The sequence below is a fragment of the Ursus arctos genome, unplaced genomic scaffold, assembly GCF_023065955.2.
Source record: "Ursus arctos isolate Adak ecotype North America unplaced genomic scaffold, UrsArc2.0 scaffold_1, whole genome shotgun sequence".
NCBI lineage: Eukaryota > Metazoa > Chordata > Mammalia > Carnivora > Ursidae > Ursus > Ursus arctos.
In genome coordinates, this window is record NW_026622763.1 from 48581176 (window position 1) to 48603446 (window position 22271).

Below are 22271 nucleotides of genomic sequence, written 5' to 3' on the forward strand. Positions count from 1 at the left end.
ACTAATTGTTGTGATCTTTGGGATTTCTGATCATTTCATAGTGAATGCCTCAAAGACTTACTACACACTTTGCGGGAAAACTCTATGTATGTATTTGTCTCGTTCTCTTCCTGCCTCTTGCCTCCCCCCTCCTCCCGCTCCTTATCCTTTCCTGCTCTTTGGTGACTGGCATGTCCCAGGGCTCAAATCTGGGTACCCATAGTGTTCAATAAGTATTTTTAACTGATTAAAGAATAATTTTATGTACATCATAAATATGGGGAAATGTTTTGGTGTTGGTGGATATTCACTAGAATGCTGGCCTTGGTAGTATTTTTCAAATAGTCTTAGTGACCATACATCTTAAATTACAGAGTCTTGGCAATATTGTGCCATATAGAGAAAAATATGTTGGGAGGTAGGGAGATTTCTTTTCAAAGGAATATTGTCTTAATTTTAAAATAAGAAATAGATATTTATGGTACACCTTCAATTACATACTGTGGTTACATCTTGGAAAGCCTTTTAAAACCTTTTCCTTCTGCTACATGAGTACAATTTGTTTATAAAAGCATTAAAATATTTTCTATTTCCTATAGATATTTTATAAAAGCATTAAAATATTTTCTATTTCCTATAGATATTTTCAATTTCATTTTCTATTATTACTAAATTAGGTTTGACAGAATTGGTTCAAGCTCAACTCTTCAGGGAAATAAATTTGATCTGATAGACAAAATTTAAGAATGGCAAAGCTATACAGGCATAACATTGGAAAGCAGCAGAGGAGATCCAGATAATTTCCAAGCTGGAATCTAAGGACCAGCCTAGATGCTAATACTGCCTGATAGAATGGTCATTCGTAAGCTAAATGTTCTAATGTAACAGTCAAGTGGGGCAGAAGGGAAACAAACTCTTACCTATTCCCCATTGATTTGGTTCAAAATTGGGCAGTATTTTTCTCTTTTCTAACAGAGATAGATTTATCCTCCGTAGGCCTGATAGATTTATCACAAGGATCCCATGAGATAAAGAGTACAATAGTGGCTTTGAAGAGCGGACAAGCACCAGGTGCAGGAAGAGGAGGAGGAGGTGGTGGGGGAGGAAGAGATGATGATGATGATAGTAACAGAGCTTTGAGAGAGAGTTCCAGCAAATTACTAGTGGGACTTCTTGGGTGCATTTGAACTGAGGCACTGCCAGACATTTCTTGGGTTCTCACTAAGTCAGAGGTGAAAGATGAGATGTTGTCATGTTAAGCTAATAAATGACATTCGTAAGGCCAGAAGTTGAAAAGAATTCTGCCTGCAGCTTGGGAGCTCCCCCACTGAAGGTTTCCAAGGTCTGGTAGCCAAGACATCACTCATCTCTGACAGGAACAATGGAAAGATCTAAATTAAAAATGGAATAGCCTTCAGAAACCTTTAGGCCCTAAGGGGCTTCACTGAGCATAATTTTCTTTGAACGGAAATAGTTTATAATTTCTTAGAAGCAATTTTTCAAAGGTAAAAAGAAATTAGGCATATAGAGGTTGGTCCTCCCTTTCCAGCTCTTTCAACAAAAGCCAGTTTTGGTAAGTGTGTTATTTCTAAGGTTTCTGTGCCAGGCAGTGATTGATTTGAGAACACAGTTGGAGAATTTATTGTGAGAATGATTGTGTGTGTGTGTGTGTGTGTGTGTGTGTGTGTGTGTGTGTGACTACCTAGTTTGGAGTCTTGTTGACAAATTGAAAATTTTGTAGCTATGTGTTCTGACATAGCTGCATAGCCTTGTTTTTGGTACTGAAAAGGAGCCACAAACCTATGGCAATTATGTCTCTGGATTTTGAGATCTGTGTAACAGGCACAGGTAGCCAAAAGCTGGATGGATGAGCAGATTTTTGTGGAGTGTTCAGGACAGCCCGTCTACTTTATCTGGGGCAAAGTATTGGCTACTTTGAAATTTATAAAGTATCTTTTAAAGCAGGTGTCATTTCGAACTGCACATTTAAAAATTTTTCCTTTCTGTTACTGTGAGTCTAATCCCTTCTGAGCAAACATTTTCCTGTCATTTAAAAAATAATAATTTTCTTAGTATGCTGAAAGTGTCAGCACTCAGTAGCAGTGAGGAAGTTGTTTTCTGCAGTAATCTAAGTGAGATTTTGAATGAAGTGGGAGAAAATGGTAGCAGTGAGAGACCAAGCGCTTTTGTGTATTTTCTAACTACATGAATGAATAGATTAAACTCAACTACATCTCAGTAAATATTCAAGTGTTTATTATATGCCAAGAGTAATAGTGGCTGTATTAGAAATGCTTTTGCCTATAAAGTAATAATGCCTAAGACATTGGCTAAATGAAAAAGTCATTTGATGATCTTTTGTAACAAGAGGCACAGTAGGTCCAAGGCTCTGGACCTGGATTAAGTTTGGATTAATAGCTTGACAAAGCCAGTGGAAACTCAGGCCCTTTCTGCCATTCTGCTCGGCCACTGTCAATGTTTGGTTTTTGTCTTTAAGCTTATCACCCCTCGATCCCATTATGGTTGCCACTGCTCCAAACACTACCTTTTACAACAATGAAGGAAGAGGAAGAAAGAGGCTGATGGACCAATAAACTTCTTTTATCAGGGAGGAAACTTTCTCAGTCCCTTCCGCATCCCCAGTAGCTGCCAGGGAAATAGAAAGCAGGTATTTGGAGAAGAAGAATCTGATTTTCATGATTACCTGAGATCAGTCAGAATTCATGGGTAGTCTTTTCAAATAAAAGAGGTGTTTTGTTTGCAAGGAAGGAAGGGTGGTTGTGGGGTAGGGGTATCCAACGTGTACGTGGTGGCATGTGCCAGGCTTTCAGAGAAGAGAACAAGTGAGTCAGGGTCATCAAGAATCTTACTACCTGATGGTGGGGAGAAAATAAGTGACCAAATAGGCATTCCAAGTGACCTGTGGAATATGAATAGTGTCAAAGGAGTGTAAATGCTGGGGTGCCTGGGTGGCACAGCGGTTAAGCGTCTGCCTTCGGCTCAGGGCGTGATCCTGGCGTTCTGGGATCGAGCCCCACATCAGGCTCCTCCCTTAGGAGCCTGCTTCTTCCTCTCCCACTCCCCCTGCTTGTGTTCCCTCTCTCGCTGGCTGTCTCTATCTCTTCAAAAAAATAAATAAAATCTTTAAAAAAAAAAAGGAGTGTAAATGCAATACTGTTGCAAGAAGGTTTGGCGAGAGATGGAGAGGTTCAAGAAAATCTTGGGAAAAGATAAAGTTTGAAATGGTCACTGAAGTTTTCAAGCTGGTGTAGATGGGCAGCCAGTGGCCTTCAGACCTACAAAATCAAAAACCTAGGGTTTGTATAGCAGGTGTATGAGGAGAGTAACCAGTGCTAGTGGTGGCAAGTGTTTGAAGCCCACACGTGCCATGGTGATGGCTATATTAGACAGTAGCAGACAAATGAAAGAGTGATGTCATGTGTTCTGGATGCCTGTCTGTTAAATGCCAGGTGCAGTGCTAGGTGTTTCTCCAAATAGACTATCTTTTTGGGTGGATGTGCTCATGTTTCTCTCCTTCGTGTTCTGCTCGTCCAAGGGCCATTCCCAACAGCATTTAAAATTGAACTTTGCAGGCACCTGGGTGGCTCAGTTGGTTAATCGTCTAACTCTTGGTTTCGGTTCAGGTCATGATCTCATGGGTCGTGAGATCGAGCCTCATATTGGGGCTCCATGCTCAGTAGGGAGTCTGCTTGAAGATTCTTTCCCTCTGCCCCTCCCCCCACTCATGTTCACATGCACGTGCATGCTCTCTCTCTCTCTCAAATAATCTTTAAAATATATCTTTAAATACATCTTTAATCTCAAATCTTTAAAAAAATAAAATAAAATTGAACCTTGAACTCACGTGTTTTTGAGGTATATTGTTTGTAATCAGTAGGTATCGGTAGTATTTTTTAAGGTAAAGGAAGTCCCGAAGCACCTCAAATCACAGGTCCAGCTTTCTTCACGGGATGTGAAAATATCCTGCAGCTTAATGAGCTGTGGTAGGCTTATAATGCTGGCGTTTTACATTAGCTTCGTTTTGAATGATGTTTAATAAACCATACCAAGTTATTTTTGGTACAGTTAGAGCAGTCATTGAGTTAATTTTTCTGTATGGAAAGAAATTAATGTAAAGCAGTGGGGATTGTGAAACAAATGGAGCAGTCTCAGTCTTCCCTGAAGTGTCCATCCAAGTTGCCCAGTGCTGCCCCATACCGCGGCCAAGCAGGCAGGACTGCAGACTGAGGTGGAGAAAGAACTGAGAGGCCCAAGTGACCTCTAAAAGAATGCAGAAGGAAGAAAAAACCCTGTGTAATAGAAAGATAAAAAACAGTATTATTGATATAACACTCAAGGGATTGGATTGACCATAAGCCCAGTGAGTGAAGGGGCTGCCAAAAACTCGATGTTAACGTGGCTCCTGATTGTTGACATTTGATTTAGAATGAGAAAGATGATACTTTTATTTTATTTAGTTACTACGAGATTTTATGTATGTATACTATAGGTATATAAAAGCTATCTTTTATGCACTTCTCTGTAAAAAGGATTTATTTTAACATAGTTGCAATGCCATTATCATACCCAACAAAATTAATTATAACATGTTTTTATACACTATTAGCAAAATATTTTACCATATTATTTACATGTATATTATATAAATTAACTATATCTACGTCTCTGTCTATGTAGACTTTTACCTGTAGAAAAGAAGGTTCAGAACTTGACCTGATTGGAATGTTGTAGGATTGTCATGTTTGAGCCGAAGGCAGACGCTTAACCGCTGTGCCACCCAGGCGCCCCAGCATTTACACTCCTTTGACACTATTCATATTCCACAGGTCACTTGGAATGCCTATTTGATCACTTATTTTCTCCCCACCATCAGGTAGGAAGAAAGTTTGAGATTTGTTGTCTTTATTCATCTTGGTAGGAATAATCGTTATGGGGGGACACTTGGGCTCATTTCTAAGGAATAATTTTCTGCGAGCACTGCCCATAGGTGAAATGGGCTGCTTTTAGGTGCAAGAGAATTCCTTCATCCCTTAAGACCAGTCTGTTCAAGTCTAAGCTAAGGCAGTGGTCTCAGGCTTCAGCATGCATCAGAATTACCTGGAGGGCCTGTTAAAACCCAGACTGCTAGACCCTACCCTCAGAGTTGTTGATTTGGTAGGGCTGGAGTGGGGCCCCATAATTTGCATTTTTAACGATCTCTCAGGTGATCCTGATGCTGCTAGTCTGGGGACCACAGTTTGAGAAGCACTGGGCTAAAGCACGCCTATCAAACTAGGAATCATTTGTGCATAGGAATCATTTGGGGATTTTTGTTAAAACACAAAAATCTGATTCATTGCGTCTGGGGTTGGGCCTGGGATTCTACATTTTTAACGTTTCCCAGGCGACACCAATGACTGGTGCATGGTGCTTAAGTAACAGGGCTAAAGAGCTCATCAGGAATGATGAGGCCTGAGGAAATTTAAACATCCAGGGGGCAGTTATACCAGAGGATGTCACTCTGAGCTCCCCTGAAATAATTTTATTTTGTAAATCCCCAAAGGAAACAATGAAAAAGTTGACTTTTTTTTTTTTTTAAAGATTTTATTTATTTATTTGACAGAGATAGAGACAGACAGCGAGAGAGGGAACACAAGCAGGGGGACTGGGAGAGGAAGAAGCAGGCTCATAGAGGAGGAGCCTGATGTGGGGCTCGATCCCATAACGCCAGGATCACGCCCTGAGCCGAAGGCAGACGCTTAACCGCTGTGCCACCCAGGCGCCCCGAAAAAGTTGACTTTTGCTTAAAAGTTTTTTTTTTTTTTCATGGTAAAATACACTTTTATTACAATTATCGTACCATAGTTACTAACATTTTATGACCCTTCTTTGCAGGTCTTTAAATAAGAACTCATTTAACTCACTCTATAAGCTTTTGCCCCTCAGGAAAATACGTCATTGATTGAATCTACTACCGAGCTTTAAATGGAAATGACCTTCATGTTCTTTTATTTAATTGAGCTCTGATGTTTACTTGCAGATTTGGTTATTTCTCATTAATGCTCCCATCAAAGAATTTTGAAGGTTTAATACCATTATGCTCACTCACTGGGCTGTCTCATGATGCCACTGGGGTTGTGGTCATAGAAGGCTTATAGTACATCAAGAGATTACTAATCTTTTAAAAAAATAACAAGGATCTGTATCCATTGCTTGCATAATACAAGGTTGCATTAAGAAAATGGGAACGTCTCTCCGAGAAATGCTTGTTTCCTAATCAAGAGCCGAGTGCATATTTTATCCTGTTTTCTCCTGTTTACTCCACATGAGTAAGCTGTGTTTTGCCTTTGCTGCCTTCAGAGTTGTCTCTCCACCTCTTATTTCAGCTTTGTTTCTCATCTTGGGAGCTTACGTTGCTTTTTAGGTTTGGGTTTTCTGGCAGTAAGAGGATACTCTCATAGAATCACACGCGGGTCTTAGACCAACTGAAATTACAAGATGAAGATCGCAAAAAAGAAAAGCAGATGAGTAATAGCTCTTTAACCGTTTGAGGTGTGTTTTTCTCATACAAAGGGAATGAATCCAGCATTTGCCCACCTATGTGCCAGGCACTTTTACATTAACGTTTTATTTAATTCTTAAACAAGTCGTGTGGTCCAGGTGGTATAATTTCATCAAGGAAAACTGGCTCAGGGAGGTGAAATAATTGTCCTCTTATCTCACAGCTAGTTAAGTGGTCAAATCAGGATAGCCTACCTCCAGAGCTGCTTAGCTTCTTTCTATAGGAGGAGGCTTCTGAAAATAAACAGCATACTCTTTGGAACGCAGAAGTTTCCACATCATGTGCAAGTGGTGTGACAGCAGAGGGATTGGAGTAGGAGAGCAAGAAATGTCCTAGCCAGTCAGCATCTCTTTAGTTTCTTGCCCAGTGGCCACCAACAGACCTTGTATCAGCTGTGCTAAAAAATCCAATGGCGATGATGTCCAGTTGGCAGGAGCGTCCCCAGACTGGAGATTTTGAGCATGTGAAGAACACTCTGTGCTGAAAATTGAGCCATCATCTCTCAGCTATAAACCCACCCTTCTCATTTTATTTATGGTGTTGGGACTGAGGCTCTAAAAACCGCATTTCTCCTTTGCCAGCTTTCTCCCTATAATTTCTGCCAATACGCTGGAGGGAGGCGGCATGGCTGGAGGAGGGAGACCAGACATGCTTATCCTGTTTACCTCCTTTCCTGAAAGTGTCACCTCAGCAGCCGTTCTTCCCCCAGGAGAGATGGTTCGTTTCCAGCGATTGATTGTGGCTTCTGACTTTCCTCGGCATTCCCAGAAGCAGCTGCATCATGCCCCCTCCAGGACATCATCCCCAGCTGGGAACTGCCCCTTCCTGAGGGATCTGGGTCAAGCCTGCGGGGTCACCATCGCCAACCTGTACCCTCTGTTCCCACACCCCTAGGGCTGCTGGCTGCTGTTCCTTCCTCTGTGACATCTCAGGGTTGCCTTTGTGTCTTTTAGGACTCCTATACCGATATAACTAGTTCCTTAGAGTAGACTTTCTCTATTAAAATAACCTGTGGTTTCTGTCTTCCTGACTCGATCCTCACAGATCCGCACTCTCTTAGGGGGAATGTCTAAACTACCGCGGGTGTGGCATGAACACACACTGCCTGAAACACACACTGTCCGTTGCTGACCTAAGGTAGGCGGACAGAAGTCACAGAAGAACTTGAGGGATTTGCAAACAGATGTGTTACGTTCACTTTTTCCTAGCACAATTCCATCCTGGGATAGCATGGTGAGTATGAGAAAAGAACAGGAAACAGTGGCCACCTGAGAGGAGCTGACTCTGGGTTTGGGAATGACACTCTCTGGGTCTCAGATTTCTTACCTCTAAATCTTAGGTAATACTAATTACAAGGTCAAATGAAGTTAAGAGAATTAAGAGTAATTGTTAAAAAAAAAAAAAGGCCTTGAATTAAACTGTTACGACGATCCAGTACTGTAATGCCTCATTAGACTTGGTCTTTGTGTGAAGGAGTTCGCTGAAACCATAGGAGTCTGTACGTGACAATGGGCAGGGGCTCTGGGAGGTGATGGAGACCAGTCCCTGAGTACCTGCTCCGTCGTGGCACTGTGCTCAGTGTGTTTGTTACATAGGCTACCGTTCAGCTTTTACCATTTTATAGTAGACTGATTTTGCTGATGTCGAGTCATCCCTCTCCCTCCCTCCCTCTTTCTTGCTTTCTATCTTTCTTTCTTTTTAGATTTCTAGTACACACACACACACACACACACACGGGGTGGGAGGGCAGAGGGAGAGAGTCTCAAGCAGGCTCCCTGGTGACCGCACAGCCTGACACACGGCTTGATCTCACGACCCTAAGATCACCACCTGAGCCGAAACCAAGAGTCAGACGCTTACCCGGTGTAGCCACCAGGCACCCCGAGAGTCAGTTTTCTTAATCATTCTGTATTACTCTCACTGTGTGAATGATGCTACCCTTCGTTCTGTCTCATTCTGTCTGTTTTTCACAGTTATCTTTGCTTGTGAAAGAGGCACATGATATGTAATTGGTGTTAAAATTTGTGTTAGGCTTCAAATTCTTCTGGGGGGAATTTTAGCATCGTGGTTGATCATGAGCTTAAGTGAAGACCTGTATGAAACTCTCCTTCATGAATTGCTGACTCTGTTTTCAAATTCTGTAAAGTCCTTGTGCTATTAGTGATCCACCGTCAAACTAAAGGACACTATCCTGGTTTACCTGCACATGCCCCCAGAAGTCTTCAACGGTAGATCAGAAGTGAAACCAGGCATCATTTATTGATGACTGATGACCAACTTTCGTGGTTTTGAGGCACCAGTGGCCAATCCTGTGGCTTTGATATCCAGGCCATGAGCGTGTGTAACCAGCTGCAACCAGTCAGAAATGTTGCGTGAGTGCTGTTGTTGGAGTAGAGTAAGAGGGGTGTTTGCTGGCAAGCACCTCTAGTCCCTTTGTGTACAATTCAAGTCACAGGAACGCTAAGTCTTCTTCTCTAAAACAGTGATAAAATCAGTTTGCATCTCCCTTAGAGACATTTGGAATGGTGACTGAGATGAAGCGTGAAAGCCCATGCTGAACTGTAAGGCACCTGGCAGATGCAGTAGAATGTAAAAGGATTAATGCATAGAGGAAGGCTTGGAACTGTCCAGAATCTCCCATTTAGCTTTACAGCCTGTCTGGAGACAAATCTACCAGTAACAAGGTCCTGTAAGACAGTCTGTCCGCAGGCCTTGAAAGCCTGCTTCTTGCAAGTCCGCTTTGCTCAATGGGTCATCTACGGAAGATGAGTGATCAGGGGTACTTAGACCCCATCACACAGAGAGCATGAGGACGGTGACAAGGAAGGTATCTGTTAGAGTGCTGGGAGGTACAGTTGCAGGGGATTCCGAGGCTCTCTGGCCGAGCTCTTGATTTGTGAGATGTGTCAAAAGCTGACAGCTACTGCTGGAAGCAGCAGTTAGAGATGGAATCGCCGAAATTGCAGTCAATGAGGTAAAGAGGCAGAGCTGACAGAGTGACAAATTTTGTGAGGGTGCAGTTGTACCCCTCAATGAGAGGTCCAGATAGTATCATTCTTAATGTGCAAAGAAGTGCAGACGAAAAATAACAGCTGACTCACACATGGGCAATATTCCCAAAAGAGGGATTGACAGTGACGGCAATTTTATCAGTATCATAATGAAAATATCAGCTTAGTGGTAACATATTAAAGACTTTCCTGACTACAAGGGTATGTTCATATATAAATATACCCTATACAGTTTTCCTTATAAATATCTCTAATGCCTTTTTTATTATTTTATGCAAAATACAGGGGCATGTTTTTAATTAAGATGCAATTTCTTTTTTTTTTTTTTAAAGCTATTATTTATTTATCTGACAGAGAGAGAGACAGTGAGAGAGGGAACACAGGCAGGGGGAGTGGGAGAGGAAGAAGCAGGCTCCCAGCAGAGGAGCCTGATGTGGGGCTCGATCCCAGGACTCCGGGATCACACCCTGAGCCGAAGGTAGACGCTTAATGACTGAGCCACCCAGGCAACCCAACAATTTCTTTTTAAAGGCTAGATTCTGTGCGGCTTGAATAGTTCCAATGAGCTCGTGATGAAATGTCTGAAGTCTAGAGTTTTTGTTTTCAGAATTCTGGAAATGCATAGCAAGGAGAGGTAGTTTTGACATTTCTCAGGTCAACCTGGGCTTTCCAAGGATCTCGGCTCACAGCTGATGGCACTTGATGGCCTTCCAGTTTCTGATGTGCACCTCTTACCAGGTTGGTGTGGACTCCATTGGCAGGTCCCTTTACTACAGCTATTAATGACTTAGCTGTAATTTGTAAAATGGTTCTTGTGAAATTTTTTTTTAACAACAAGAAAGTCTCTGCCAATGATCTTTTATGAATAAAAGCAGCCATTGTCTGAGGGCCTCTTCACTTCCTTAAAGAATAGGGTAAAGTTAGATTCAGAAAGGAATCCTTAGAAGTTTAGAAAGACAAAAATTTAAAGTTAGAAAAAGATGGATGAGGAAAGATTTATGGGATCCAGGCTGTTGATTCTTGAAGAGAGAAGAATGCAGAATGACTTAATCAGTGTTTTTGGGTATTTGAGGAGGTTATTGACTATACCGATCTCTCCAGAGGGCTAAGAAAAGAGGAAATGGGTTTACATTTCAGCAAGAAAAAATTATGCAGGAAGAATATTTTGAGTCAAACATGATGCAAAGCTAAAATAGGATACCAAAGGAAGATTTTTTTTTCCTTTTTATTTTGAAATAATTATAGTTTCACAGGAAATTGCAAAGAAATGTACAGGAGCATTTCATACCCAAAGGAAGTTTCTGAATGATGTCTTTAGAGAAGAAATCTGGCTTGGAGGAAGAAGGCTGAACCAAGTGACAGAAAGAAGTTCTTAAGTTTTCCAACTCTTTTATAAATTTTTGCCATCTTTATGTTCTTCCTATAACACATTGCAGGTTACCAGTTAGCACCGACTAATGTGCAAAACATATGCTTCTTGTAATGAAAATTTAAAGACTAGCCAGTTGAGCCCTGTGGTATGAGGTTTATAATCATTCTTTCAATGTTCACACAAAATTTGCAAAGTCGGTTTTACTGTCTCCATTTTATAAATATGGTTACTAAAGTTCGGAAATACTAAACAGCTTACCAAGATTTCAAGCTCAGAGCAAATTCACTAGGGATACGGGTTTGTTCTAAAGGAATTTTCCTTTCTGCTTTGTGATGCTAGAAAATTGTCTTCTGCATGCACACCCTGTGTGCCATCGTCCCCATGTCTATCCCTTTTCAGTTGGCCTCAAGATGCTAATGGTTTAGAAATATTTCCCAGGGGCACCAGAGTCCTGGGATCGAGCCCCACATCAGGCTCCTCCGCTGGGAGCCTGCTTCTTCCTCTCCCACTCCCCCTGCTTGTGTTCCCTCTCTCGCTGGCTGTCCCTCTCTCTGTCAAATAAATAAATAAAAATCTTAAAAAAAAAATTTCCCAGCATGAGATGGAGTGTAATTCCAGCTTTCATTATATAGATGAGGAAATAGAGAAGTTCTGTGGTGTCTCCAGGCCTGGGTAGAAGCAATTTTCTTCTGGTGGCATCTCGGCATTCTCCGTGTATTTATTTAGTGTTGGTAACATTTTTCTTGAAGTAATTTCAGGCAGTTTCATAGTTTTGTATCTTTTGGTGCTCCCATTGACTTGAGTTTCATCCTTTGTCTATTTGACAAGGTACTGAAATGGCATTTTATTTTTATTCTACCTTCTATTCTCTTCCTTGTCTCAGTCACAATGGAGCCCTTTGCTTGAAGAACTCTATGGAATTAGCTGGAATGCAGCTGCCTCAGGGCTTTCCATATTCAGTTTTTGTGTCATTAAGGTTTTGAGTCTTACCTGGCATTAGAAACCATTCTGTTCATTTCTATTTTTGAAGATTTTTATTTTTTACTTTTGGTATTTGAAATCTCATTTTAAGATGTTGAGAAATATAGAAAAGCATAAAAAAGAATGTTAAAGTAAGCCACAGTCTTTTTCCTGGCAGTGGGCATGATTAACCTTTTAGGATATTTTCAATTTCTTTTGTATGTCAGAAGTTTACATGTATCTATAAGTAGTCATCATATAAACATTGCTTTACCTTTTGCCTTTGAGCATTTTTTTATGTTATTAAATATTGATCGAAGGCATTTAAATGTTATTTACCCTTAAAGTAAATATAAAGCAAACATACTGTAAATGTAAACAATACAGAGAGGATAACATGCAGATCAATCTTATTAACCCAAAAGATTATCACCATTAGTAACTTTTCACTACTGTCTCTAATAAAAATGTTTTTTAAGGAAGCAGGTATGATAATACTTTTTCTGTATCTTGCATTTTACATTTGACTATTATGTCGTGAAGCACAACAAATCTGCCTCATTTAACAACCTTACAGAATTCCATTGTATGGATGTGCTGTATTTCATGTATATCCTCTGGATAAATATTTGTTTCCTGCCTTTTTTGTTACTTCAAGCAATACTTTAATAAACTTTACTTTAACAAATGCCAGTATATCTGTAGGGTAAATTTCTAGTAGGATGTACAACTAGTAATACCCACAAGGGCTTAGGCATTTTAATAATTTGTTAAGTACTGGTAAGTTACATTTCTAAGATAGTACCAGTTTGGACACCCATCAACAGTTTATCAGAGTACCTATTTTTCTTTCTTTTTTTTTTTTTTTAAAGATTTTATTTATTCATTCGACAGAGATAGAGACAGCCAGCGAGAGAGGGAACACAAGCAGGGGGAGTGGGAGAGGAAGAAGCAGGCTCACAGCAGAGGAGTCTGATGTGGGGCTCAATCCCATAATTCCAGGATCACGCCCTGAGCCAAAGGCAGACGCTTAACCGTTGTGTCACCCAGGCGCCCCAGAGTACCTATTTTTCTTAACTCTTACTAGCTTTGACATTTATCCACATTAAAAAATTTTGCAGATATTATAGGTGAAAATGATACAGTGTTTTGATATCAGTTTTTTAAATTGAGTGTGGACGATCATCTTTTCATGCTTATTGGTCATTGTTACATATGCCTTTACTTAATCACCACAAGCAGTTTATTTGCGTTCTTGTGCCTCCAAATCCTCAGCTATATTTTAGATTATCGGACCCAGCCTGAAGGTTATAATGGTATTGTTGCATTTTCCCAGTGGTGTTGAATATCTCTTTATATGCATATTGATATTTCTGTTTTCTGTGATTGCCTATTTTGCATCTTTTGCCCATTTTTTCTACTGATCATCAAAAATCTTTAAAAATATAAAAATTCAGGATGTAGAAGAGTCTAGAGATTTTCCTATTCAAAACTTTATGACTGATTTCTTTGAAGCTTTGGAAATATTAGCAAGAGTGATCCACAATTCAGTAAAGATCAAGCACATGGAACAATGGATAATTATCCTGTGATGACAGTTATTTCAAATCAATCTGAAGAATTTAATTGTTCAAATTCATCTTTGCCTGAATCTGTACTGTGGTAATTGGACTTTGACCAGAGTTTTCTGGTGTCAGAAAGAGTCTAATGGCAATTTCCTGAGAGAGTCTTCACAACAACGAAAAATCAGAACACTTAGGCTTATGTAACCATTAAATACCACGTTTTACAAGGATATGTAATTTCTTGGGAGAAATATTCAGAATAGGAAAATAAAGAAGATTACTAAATACATATAGTGTGATGTAATTTTTAATAAAATACAGTAAACAAAGTATAAAAAACATATAAAGTGTATGAGGGAGAGGTAGCAGAAGAATGCTCAAATGCCAATAAATGTTTATCTCTGGGTGATGGCATTCCTGGTGATTTTTAATATTATTAGGTGCTTTTCGTTACTTTTACACTTTCTATACTATAAACCACTATAAAAATCCACAAAACTTACAGAAATGAAGGCTTAGAAGCATTGTGATGGTTAATAAACATTTCTTGAGCTCTTGAAGAGCATGACTGTTGTACAATTGGTAATTGTCTTGGCCTTGTCTGTAATTCTCTTTTACCCCTAAGTTCATCGTATTTTTATGAACTACACCACCTTTGTCCACCTGGGTTTTGTTGTCCAACAAAGGAAACAACAAAAGAAATACAGTGCTAAGTTCTTCTGCTAAAACATGGTGATTTTTTTATTTTTCGGATTTTATTCCGTTATGTGTTTTATTTTATAGTTGTCATTCTAGTATATATAGCTTAAATTGTTTCCTGTATATAATGTGCCATTTTTGTCTGGTGACTTTCAATATTTTCTCTTTATATTTGGTTTTCATCAGATTGACTATGATTTGTCTAGATTTTCTTCTTTTCAAACTTAGTCTTTTGGGGTTCTTGAGCTTCTTGGATCTGTATATCTTTTATCACATCTGGAAAGTTGCAAACTATATTTTTTTCTAATATTTTCTTTTTCTTCCTCACTCTCTCTTTTCTGAAACTCAAATTACCCATACATTAGCCTTTTGAAATTGTTCCACAGGTCCTCAAAGTCTGTTTTTTAATTTTTTTCCCCTCTTTTTCAGATTGCATGGTTTCTATTGACCTACCTTCAAGTTCACTGAATATCTTTGTATGTCTTTTCCCCGAAGTGTGGGTCATATTTTCCTTTGCTCTTTTCATCAATGTATTAGATTGTATCCTGGAGTAGATTGTATCCTGGAATTTGAAGGTTAAATTGTGGCGATTCTAGATTTTATTTTTTATATTGCCCTGAAGAGTGTTGATGTTTTGTGTTAACAGGTGATTTACTTAGTTGGATTCAAATTGGAGCTTGTCATGCCTTCAGTGGACAGTGGCTTTGGCCTCAGTTCAGTTCTTTAAATCTTAGCTCCTGACTGCTGTCAGTTTACCTTGTACATACATAGTTCAGAGGTCAGCCAGAATCATGCTTGGTTGGTTATACACAGAGTTAGGGATTGGCTTCTCTGGCTTTTCCCCTTTCATGGTTCCCTAATCACTCTCTGATTTTCCCAGGCTCCTTCCCCTGGTTCCTACATCTAGAAAGAGAGTGTGTTTTTCTATCAGCGTTTCATCCGGTGCTGTGACTGTGTCTGTCCTCGGGGAGAGCTGCAAAATAAACATAAATAAATAGGGAACTTACTCTCTGCTGGTTGCTTGCTCCTACTTTTGACTCATCTCCAAAGTCTATTTGCTTTTATTCATTCTCCTAAGTCCCTAGGTAGTTTAGTTTAGGGGGGATTAGTATGCTGTACAGAGTTTTTGAAGATGAAGAATCAATGTATTAGGACCTCATTCTTTCACATCAAAACCAAATTATTTTAGTCCTAATTGTGGATTTATTATAGCATGAAGATACATAAAGGTAAAGACAAATCCCACAATGAGACACTAAAGCTAAAGAAAGAAGTTCTTCTCTGGGTGCCTGGGTGGCTCAGTTGGTCAAGCATCTGCCTTTGGCTCAGGTCATGATCCCAAAGTCCTGGGAGTGAGTCACACATCAGACTCCCTGCTCAGCACGGAGTCTGCTTCTCCTTCTCCCTCTACCCCTCTCCCCTGCTCATGCTCTCTCTCTCTCTTACATAAACAAATAAAATCTTTAAAAAAAAATAAATTCTGCTCATCATCTTTTTAAAACTATCTTTTCAGGGGACCCCTCCTACACTGTTGGTGGGAATGCAAACTGGTACAGCCACTGTGGAAAACAGTATGGAGGGTCCTCAAAAAGCTGAAAATAGCGCTACCTTATGACTCAGCAATTGCACTACTGGATGTTTACCCCAAAGTTACAAATGTAGTGATCCAAAGGGGCACCTGCACCCCAATGTTTATAGCAACAATGTCCACAATAGCCAAACTATGGAAAAAGCCAAGATGTCCATCGACAGATAAATGGATAAAGAAGATGTGGTGTACACACACACACACACACACACACACACACAGGAATATTACGCAGCCATCAAAAATTGAAATCTTGCCATTTGCAATGACATGCATGGAACTACAGGGTATTATGCTAAGTGAAATAAGTGAATCAGAAAATTATCATATGATCTCACTGATATGTGGAATTTAAGAAACAAAACAGAGGATCATAGGGGAAGAGAGGAAAAAATAAGACAAAACCAGAAATGGAGACAAGCCATAAGAGACTCTTAAGCATAGGAAACGAACAGGGCTGCTGGAGGGAAGAGGGGATGGGGTAATTGGGTGATGGACGTTAAGGGGGGCATGTGATGTAATGAGCAGTGGGTATTATATAAGACTGATGAAGCACAGGCCTGTACTTTTGAAACCAATAATATATTACATGTTAATTAATTGAATTTAAATAAAAAAATTTAAAAAACCACTGCTATAGGAAAAAATTGTCTTTTCAGTAGTAGAAATAATTAATCTATAGTTTCACATTTTTCTTCTATGCTTCATCTCTTTTTTTTTTTTTTAAGTTTTTATTTAAATTCCAGTTAACAGTGTTATATTAGTTTCAGGTGTGCAATATAGAGATTTAGCACTTTTTTTTTTTTAAAGATTTTATTTATTTATTCGACAGAGATAGCCAGCGAGAGAGGGAACACAAGCAAGGGGAGTGGGAGAGGAAGAAGCAGGCTCGTAGTGGAAGAGCCTGATGTGGGGCTCGATCCCATAATGCCAGGATCAAGCCCTGAGCCAAAGGCAGGCGCTTAACCACTGTGCCACCCAGGCACCCCAATTTAGCACTTCTGTACATCACAGGTGCTCATCACAGCAAGTGCACTCCTTAATCCCCATCACCTGTTAAAGCTATCCTCACATCTACCTTGCCTCTGGTGACCGTTAATGTGTTCTCTTTTGTTAAGAGTCTGTTTTCTCGGTTTACCTCTCTTTTTTTCCTTTGCTCATTTATTTTGTTTCTTAAATTCCACATATGAGTGAAATCATATGGTATTTGTTTTCTCTGATTGACTTATTTCACTTCGTATTATGCTCTCTCTAGCTCCATCCATGTTGCTGCAAATGGCAAGATTTCATTCCTTTTTATGGCTGGTTATATTCCATTGTGTAAATATTCAACATCTTTATCCATTCATCAGTTGATGGACGCTTGGGCTGTTTCCATAATTTGGCTATTATAGATAATGCTCCTATAAATATTGGTGTGCATGTATCCCTTTGAATTAGTATTTTTGTATTCTTTGGGTAAATACCTTGTAGTGTAATTACTGGATTGTAGGGTAGTTCTATTTTTAACTTTTTGAGGAACTCTATACTGTAAAAACAGAATTTTTCTAATTATTTTTTAATTGAAATTTTTGCTGAGATTGTTATAAATTCACATGCAGTTGTAAGAAGTAATACACTGAGAATTCATGTACTCTTTATCCAGTTTCCCCCAATGGTAACCTTTACAAAACTATAGTATAATATCCCAACCAGAATATTGACATTTATAAGATCTGTTGGACTTGTTCAGATTTCTCCAGGTGTACTTACACTCATTTGTGCATGTGTGCGCGCACGTGTGTGTGTGTGTGATTTAATTCTATACATTTACATCATGTGTACGTTTATGTATCCTCCACTGCAGCCTTACAACTGTTTGGAAAGTGCAGGAAATACTCAAGTTAGAAAGGACTGAAAGTCTCTGGCCATGTTCCACACTGAAGATTACATGGTATTAAGCGATTAGAACTAATATTTGCCTGCTAAACATTTATTTATTTTTTAAATTAATTTCCTTTAACATATTGTAAGCATTTTGAGTGTAATAATCATTTTATGTTTTGTTGTGCTTTTATCCATACCACAGCCCAGAGCTTACTTTGGTGCTCTGTGCAGAGATACTCAGGTCGTGTTTAAAATACAAATACATGTTGTTAAATAGAATTAAAAAGTAGAAATGTCTCTGCTTTTAAACCGAGACTAGTATTTTTCAAAGCTCATATCCTATTGTGTTCCCTTGCACATATGTTCTGCTACATGAAAGTACTTTATAGATGTTTGATCTTGTGAAGGCAGCGTTGCTACCTTTGATAAAGAAGTAATTAGGAGAGCATTTCTGGTAAAGGTAATCATCAAAGTTTGAAAGTACGTATTAACTTTTAATAATTGTATCTGTAGGTATACCTCCTAACCCCTCTCTATCTCTCTGTCTCTACAAACCTGTGAAAGACAGCTTTCATGAACTTATTTCTGTTAGAGCCAGCATTGAAAAAAAAAATCCAGCTTTCCTCTAATGGACCATGATGCTAGGTAACAGAATTATGGTAGTTGTGTCATGGGTTTTATTTGGTGTCTCATACTCTCTCAGAAAAAAATAAAATGCCCAGTTCACAAGTTCTTTGGGGAATAAACACAAATAAAATGTCTGCATTTTCTTATAATTAGGGATACTACTAGGAAAATAAAAAAATGTATCTTCTTTTCTCCTCTCATTTAAGATTTCAAATTACGTATTTTCTGCCTATCTTGTGAAGTTTTTTTAAATCTTGGAAATTAAGTGTCTGGCTGTGTGTACTAGATAAGTTGAAAAGAGAACACCTAGTGAGGGGTTGAGGGAGTGAACACTGGTGCTGAGTGAGCAGCTTTGACTGAGGCAAACGGTTACCCTGTCTGATGACCCTGGTCTTTTTCAAATGCCTGTTTAGGTTTCTGCTCGTGTTTGCTTGGTACTGTTAGAACTTGTTGGGTGCACATGGCTTGGCATAGTGCAGCTGAAGCTGACTGGGTTTCTGGACCCAGAGAAGTCATGATGTGTAAATGCTATATGGTATGAAACCGTACAGGTGGCGCACATCAAAAGTTTTAGAAAGACCATGTGACATCATGTTTTAACAAATATGTGTATTTGTACATACATGCAATTTATATACATATGTAGTTATTTTTTTAAAGATCTTATTGAGAGAGACAGAGAGAGAGGGTGAGCGGGCAGAGGGGGAGGGAGAAGCAGGCTTCCCTCTGAGCAAGGAGCCTGACCGACGTGAGGCTCAATCCCAGGACCCTGAGATGTTGACCTGAGCTGAAGGCAGGTGCTTGAACTAACTGAGCCACCCAGGCGCCCCTATACATATGTAGTTATTATTAATTTTCTTATATATGGGGAGATTTCTGCAGCTAGGGTGCCATAGCCAGATGGTGGCAGAGATTATTTCCATCCTGTCCTTTGGATTTTGCTTTAAAAATCTGTTTACAGAGCATCATATTTACTTGATAATTTTGATTACCAAAATTTGATAAGTTTGGTGATCAAGGGATATGCCTTCTTCAAGATGCTTTTGCATTAGTTCTTGAAATTTAAAGAAGAGTTTTTTTTTTTTTTTAAAGATTTTATTTATTTATTCGACAGAGATAGAGACAGCCAGCGAGAAAGGGAACACAAGCAGGGGGAGTGGGAGAGGAAGAAGCAGGCTCATAGCAGAAGAGCCTGATGTGGGGCTCGATCCCAGATCACCGGGATCACGCCCTGAGCCGAAGGCAGACGCTTAACTGCTGTGCCACCCAGGTGCCCCTAAAGAAGAGTTTTTAAGAAGTGGCTTGATGCTTAAAAAGAGAAGAAGAAATGTGTAAATAATTTATTATTGCATATTAGATATTGAATGCTTTTTTTGAGTTACTGTAGGATGATAGCAAAGGTGAGGAAGTGGCTTTTGAATTAATTCTGTTGAGTGAATTTCTTGACTCTCCTGCTTGCCCACTCGTTGTGGGGCTCACAGAGAAGATATGTTAACTTGTCAACAGCATTCAAAACAGTGGGAGCAACAATGAAAACATATTTACTGAAGATAACCAGTTGGTCACTTTTCTTGACCCCCTCATGCATAAGCCTAAGCATTGTCACAGTGTATTCAGAAGTGAAATGACCATCCTCTGCATTTCGACCCTCAACTCTTTAGAAGATAGAAAGAAGACCGTGTACTAGGACAGAAGGATGTTACAAGGATGATGGCAAATTCAGAAAGGGAATTTGAACAGTGTTTTAGAGGTTGTGGGGATGGGGAGGATGAGGGAGGACAGGGGAGAAATCCAACATGGAAGAGTAGAAGGCAACCAATGATAAGTTGATGTCCCTTATACCAAATTAATCTTGCTATTTTACCTTTTTTCCCCACTCTTGCTGGACCTTGTATCTTTTCACACTCCTATCATAAGGAGGAGGCAAAAAACCCACAAAGCAGGAAACTTGTCAAGAGAACAAGTTCTGGACTCTCTGCTGTGGGCATTACCCATCAAACTTCATTTTTTCCCCACTAACTATAGCCATAGTTCCATGATTATTGTTCACAGTGAAGACCCAGAGTGAAAAAGATTACATTCTCCTTAAGAAGGTAGGGGCATAGGTAATGTATCTTAGAACATTTTACGTTAAAAAGAATTGGGAATGCAAGTGTGGGGAAATCTCCGTATTTTAGAACACTTATGTACTAGGAAAGGGTGGTTACTCCTCCTTCCTAACTTGGTCCCAGAGAGCCCAGCAAAACAGGTATTATATCACATTATCTGTGTATATCTTTCCTGGGTTAGGCTTGCACGTACAGTCTTCCATTTTTCTGTTTGAATAAATGTCTTCTTTTTAACTTGAAATAGGACCCAGTAGGATATTATATGGTATATGTATGTAAACTTCATTAGTCCCACTTAAAAAAAATTCCTTTGTCTATTCTTTAATCTCATCAACTAATATTAAAGAAGCTTCATGATCTGTTTTGTACATTTATCAACTGTTGCTTTTGGCCAACATTAAAATAATATGGGTAATACTTTCATCTGTTATTATATGATTTTGTATTAGTAGAAAATGTTAAATGTCACTACTGAAAAGGAATATTCACAAAACCTTTTTTCTTGAACATTTAGTCTAAAACAACTCTTAAAGTTGTAAATGCTTAAAAGAAAAAAGAGCTTTAGAGATGTCACCATGCCTCTGGGGCCCCATGCCCTCCCCTACTCCTCCAATGCCTCATTCACATATCAAACACGACCAGAAATGAAACTGTGTCTTCCCATTCTTCTTGACGTAGTCATTCGCTTAGGATAAAAACAGTGCAGCAGATGCTTCTAGTCATTTCAGACTTTTCAACTTGTCTGGGATACAATGCTGTCTGATATCGTTCATTACTCCATATGAGAAAGACACAAATAACCACAAAGCAGGAATTTTAAGAAGCCATAAGGAATTGGGGCTGAATATAGTGTGCTTTGATTATAGAGACAAAAATGGCCAATTTTACAATGTAGGGGTGATCAAAGGTGCATCTTCCATGTGTAATCAGATGGTTAGTAAATACTATCTCACAGCAAAAATATATGAGCAATGACAGTTGCTAGCCATATGTCAGTAAGAAAAGCATAAATTATATCATTTTAAAATGATGGTTTGTTTATTTCACTTATGTACTTCCATTGCCATTTTGTAGTCTTTCTACCTGTTCAGTCTCATTAGAACGTAGGGATTAGGAGATTTAAATGTTTTAAAAGGATTTCTTTTTTCCTGTTACTGTTGGAGGACTAAAGGAGAGAAAAAAAGTTAAATTGGCTTTACAGTGACCAATGTATGAGTGTTAGTAGTGTCCATCCCGCAGTTTATTGGGACAGTTGAGTAATATGTAATTGATTGGTGATATTAAGAACAGTTATAGAAAGAATAACTTCTTCTGACCTTTTTTTTTTTTTTTTTTTTTTTAAAGATTTGTAGCCAAACCATGTGCCATAGCCCTCAACATTCAGGCCAATGGACCACAAATTGCCCAGCCAAATGCCATTCTGGAAAAGGTCTTCACTGCGATTACGAAGGTATGATTGTCCTTTTGTACGGTATGAATTATCACGACCACCACTCTCAGTCTGAGATTGTTTAATCCCTTCTCTCCTCTTGCATTTGAGAACTAATTGCCCAGCCTCATGCTGGAAAGAAGCTGGGTAGAAGGTGAATAAAAGTGGACATGTTTGAGAACTGTTTATTTACTCTCACATTGATTTTAGAAGCTTGTCTGTAAAGAATGGTCTAGATTAGATAGTGATTAGTCTAATTCTGTGCCTCTTTTAATCTTGCATGACATGAAGCATTACGTATAACAGTTGGACGGGGTTTTGTGGAGATGATGGGGTAGAACTGAGGAATATAACGAATGTACAGGCAGACCTTGGAGATACCGTGGGTCTGGTCTGAGACCCCTGCAATAAAGCAAATACCACAATAAAGCGAGTCAAATGAATTTTTTGGTTTCCCAGGGCATATAAAAGGCATGTTTACACTGTACGGTAGTCTGTTAAGTAT

At 39.2% G+C, this 22271-nt stretch overlaps 1 protein-coding gene across 1 annotated transcript in view; it reads left to right on the top strand.

Moving 5' to 3' along the window:
• Positions 1-22271, top strand: part of CERS6 (ceramide synthase 6) — a 295140-nt gene that overhangs the window by 62176 nt on the left and 210693 nt on the right. The window contains exon 2 of the mRNA XM_026492626.4: positions 21682-21787. Coding sequence (XP_026348411.1) covers positions 21682-21787 — 106 coding nt within the window. The remainder of the gene's footprint in view (positions 1-21681; positions 21788-22271) is intronic.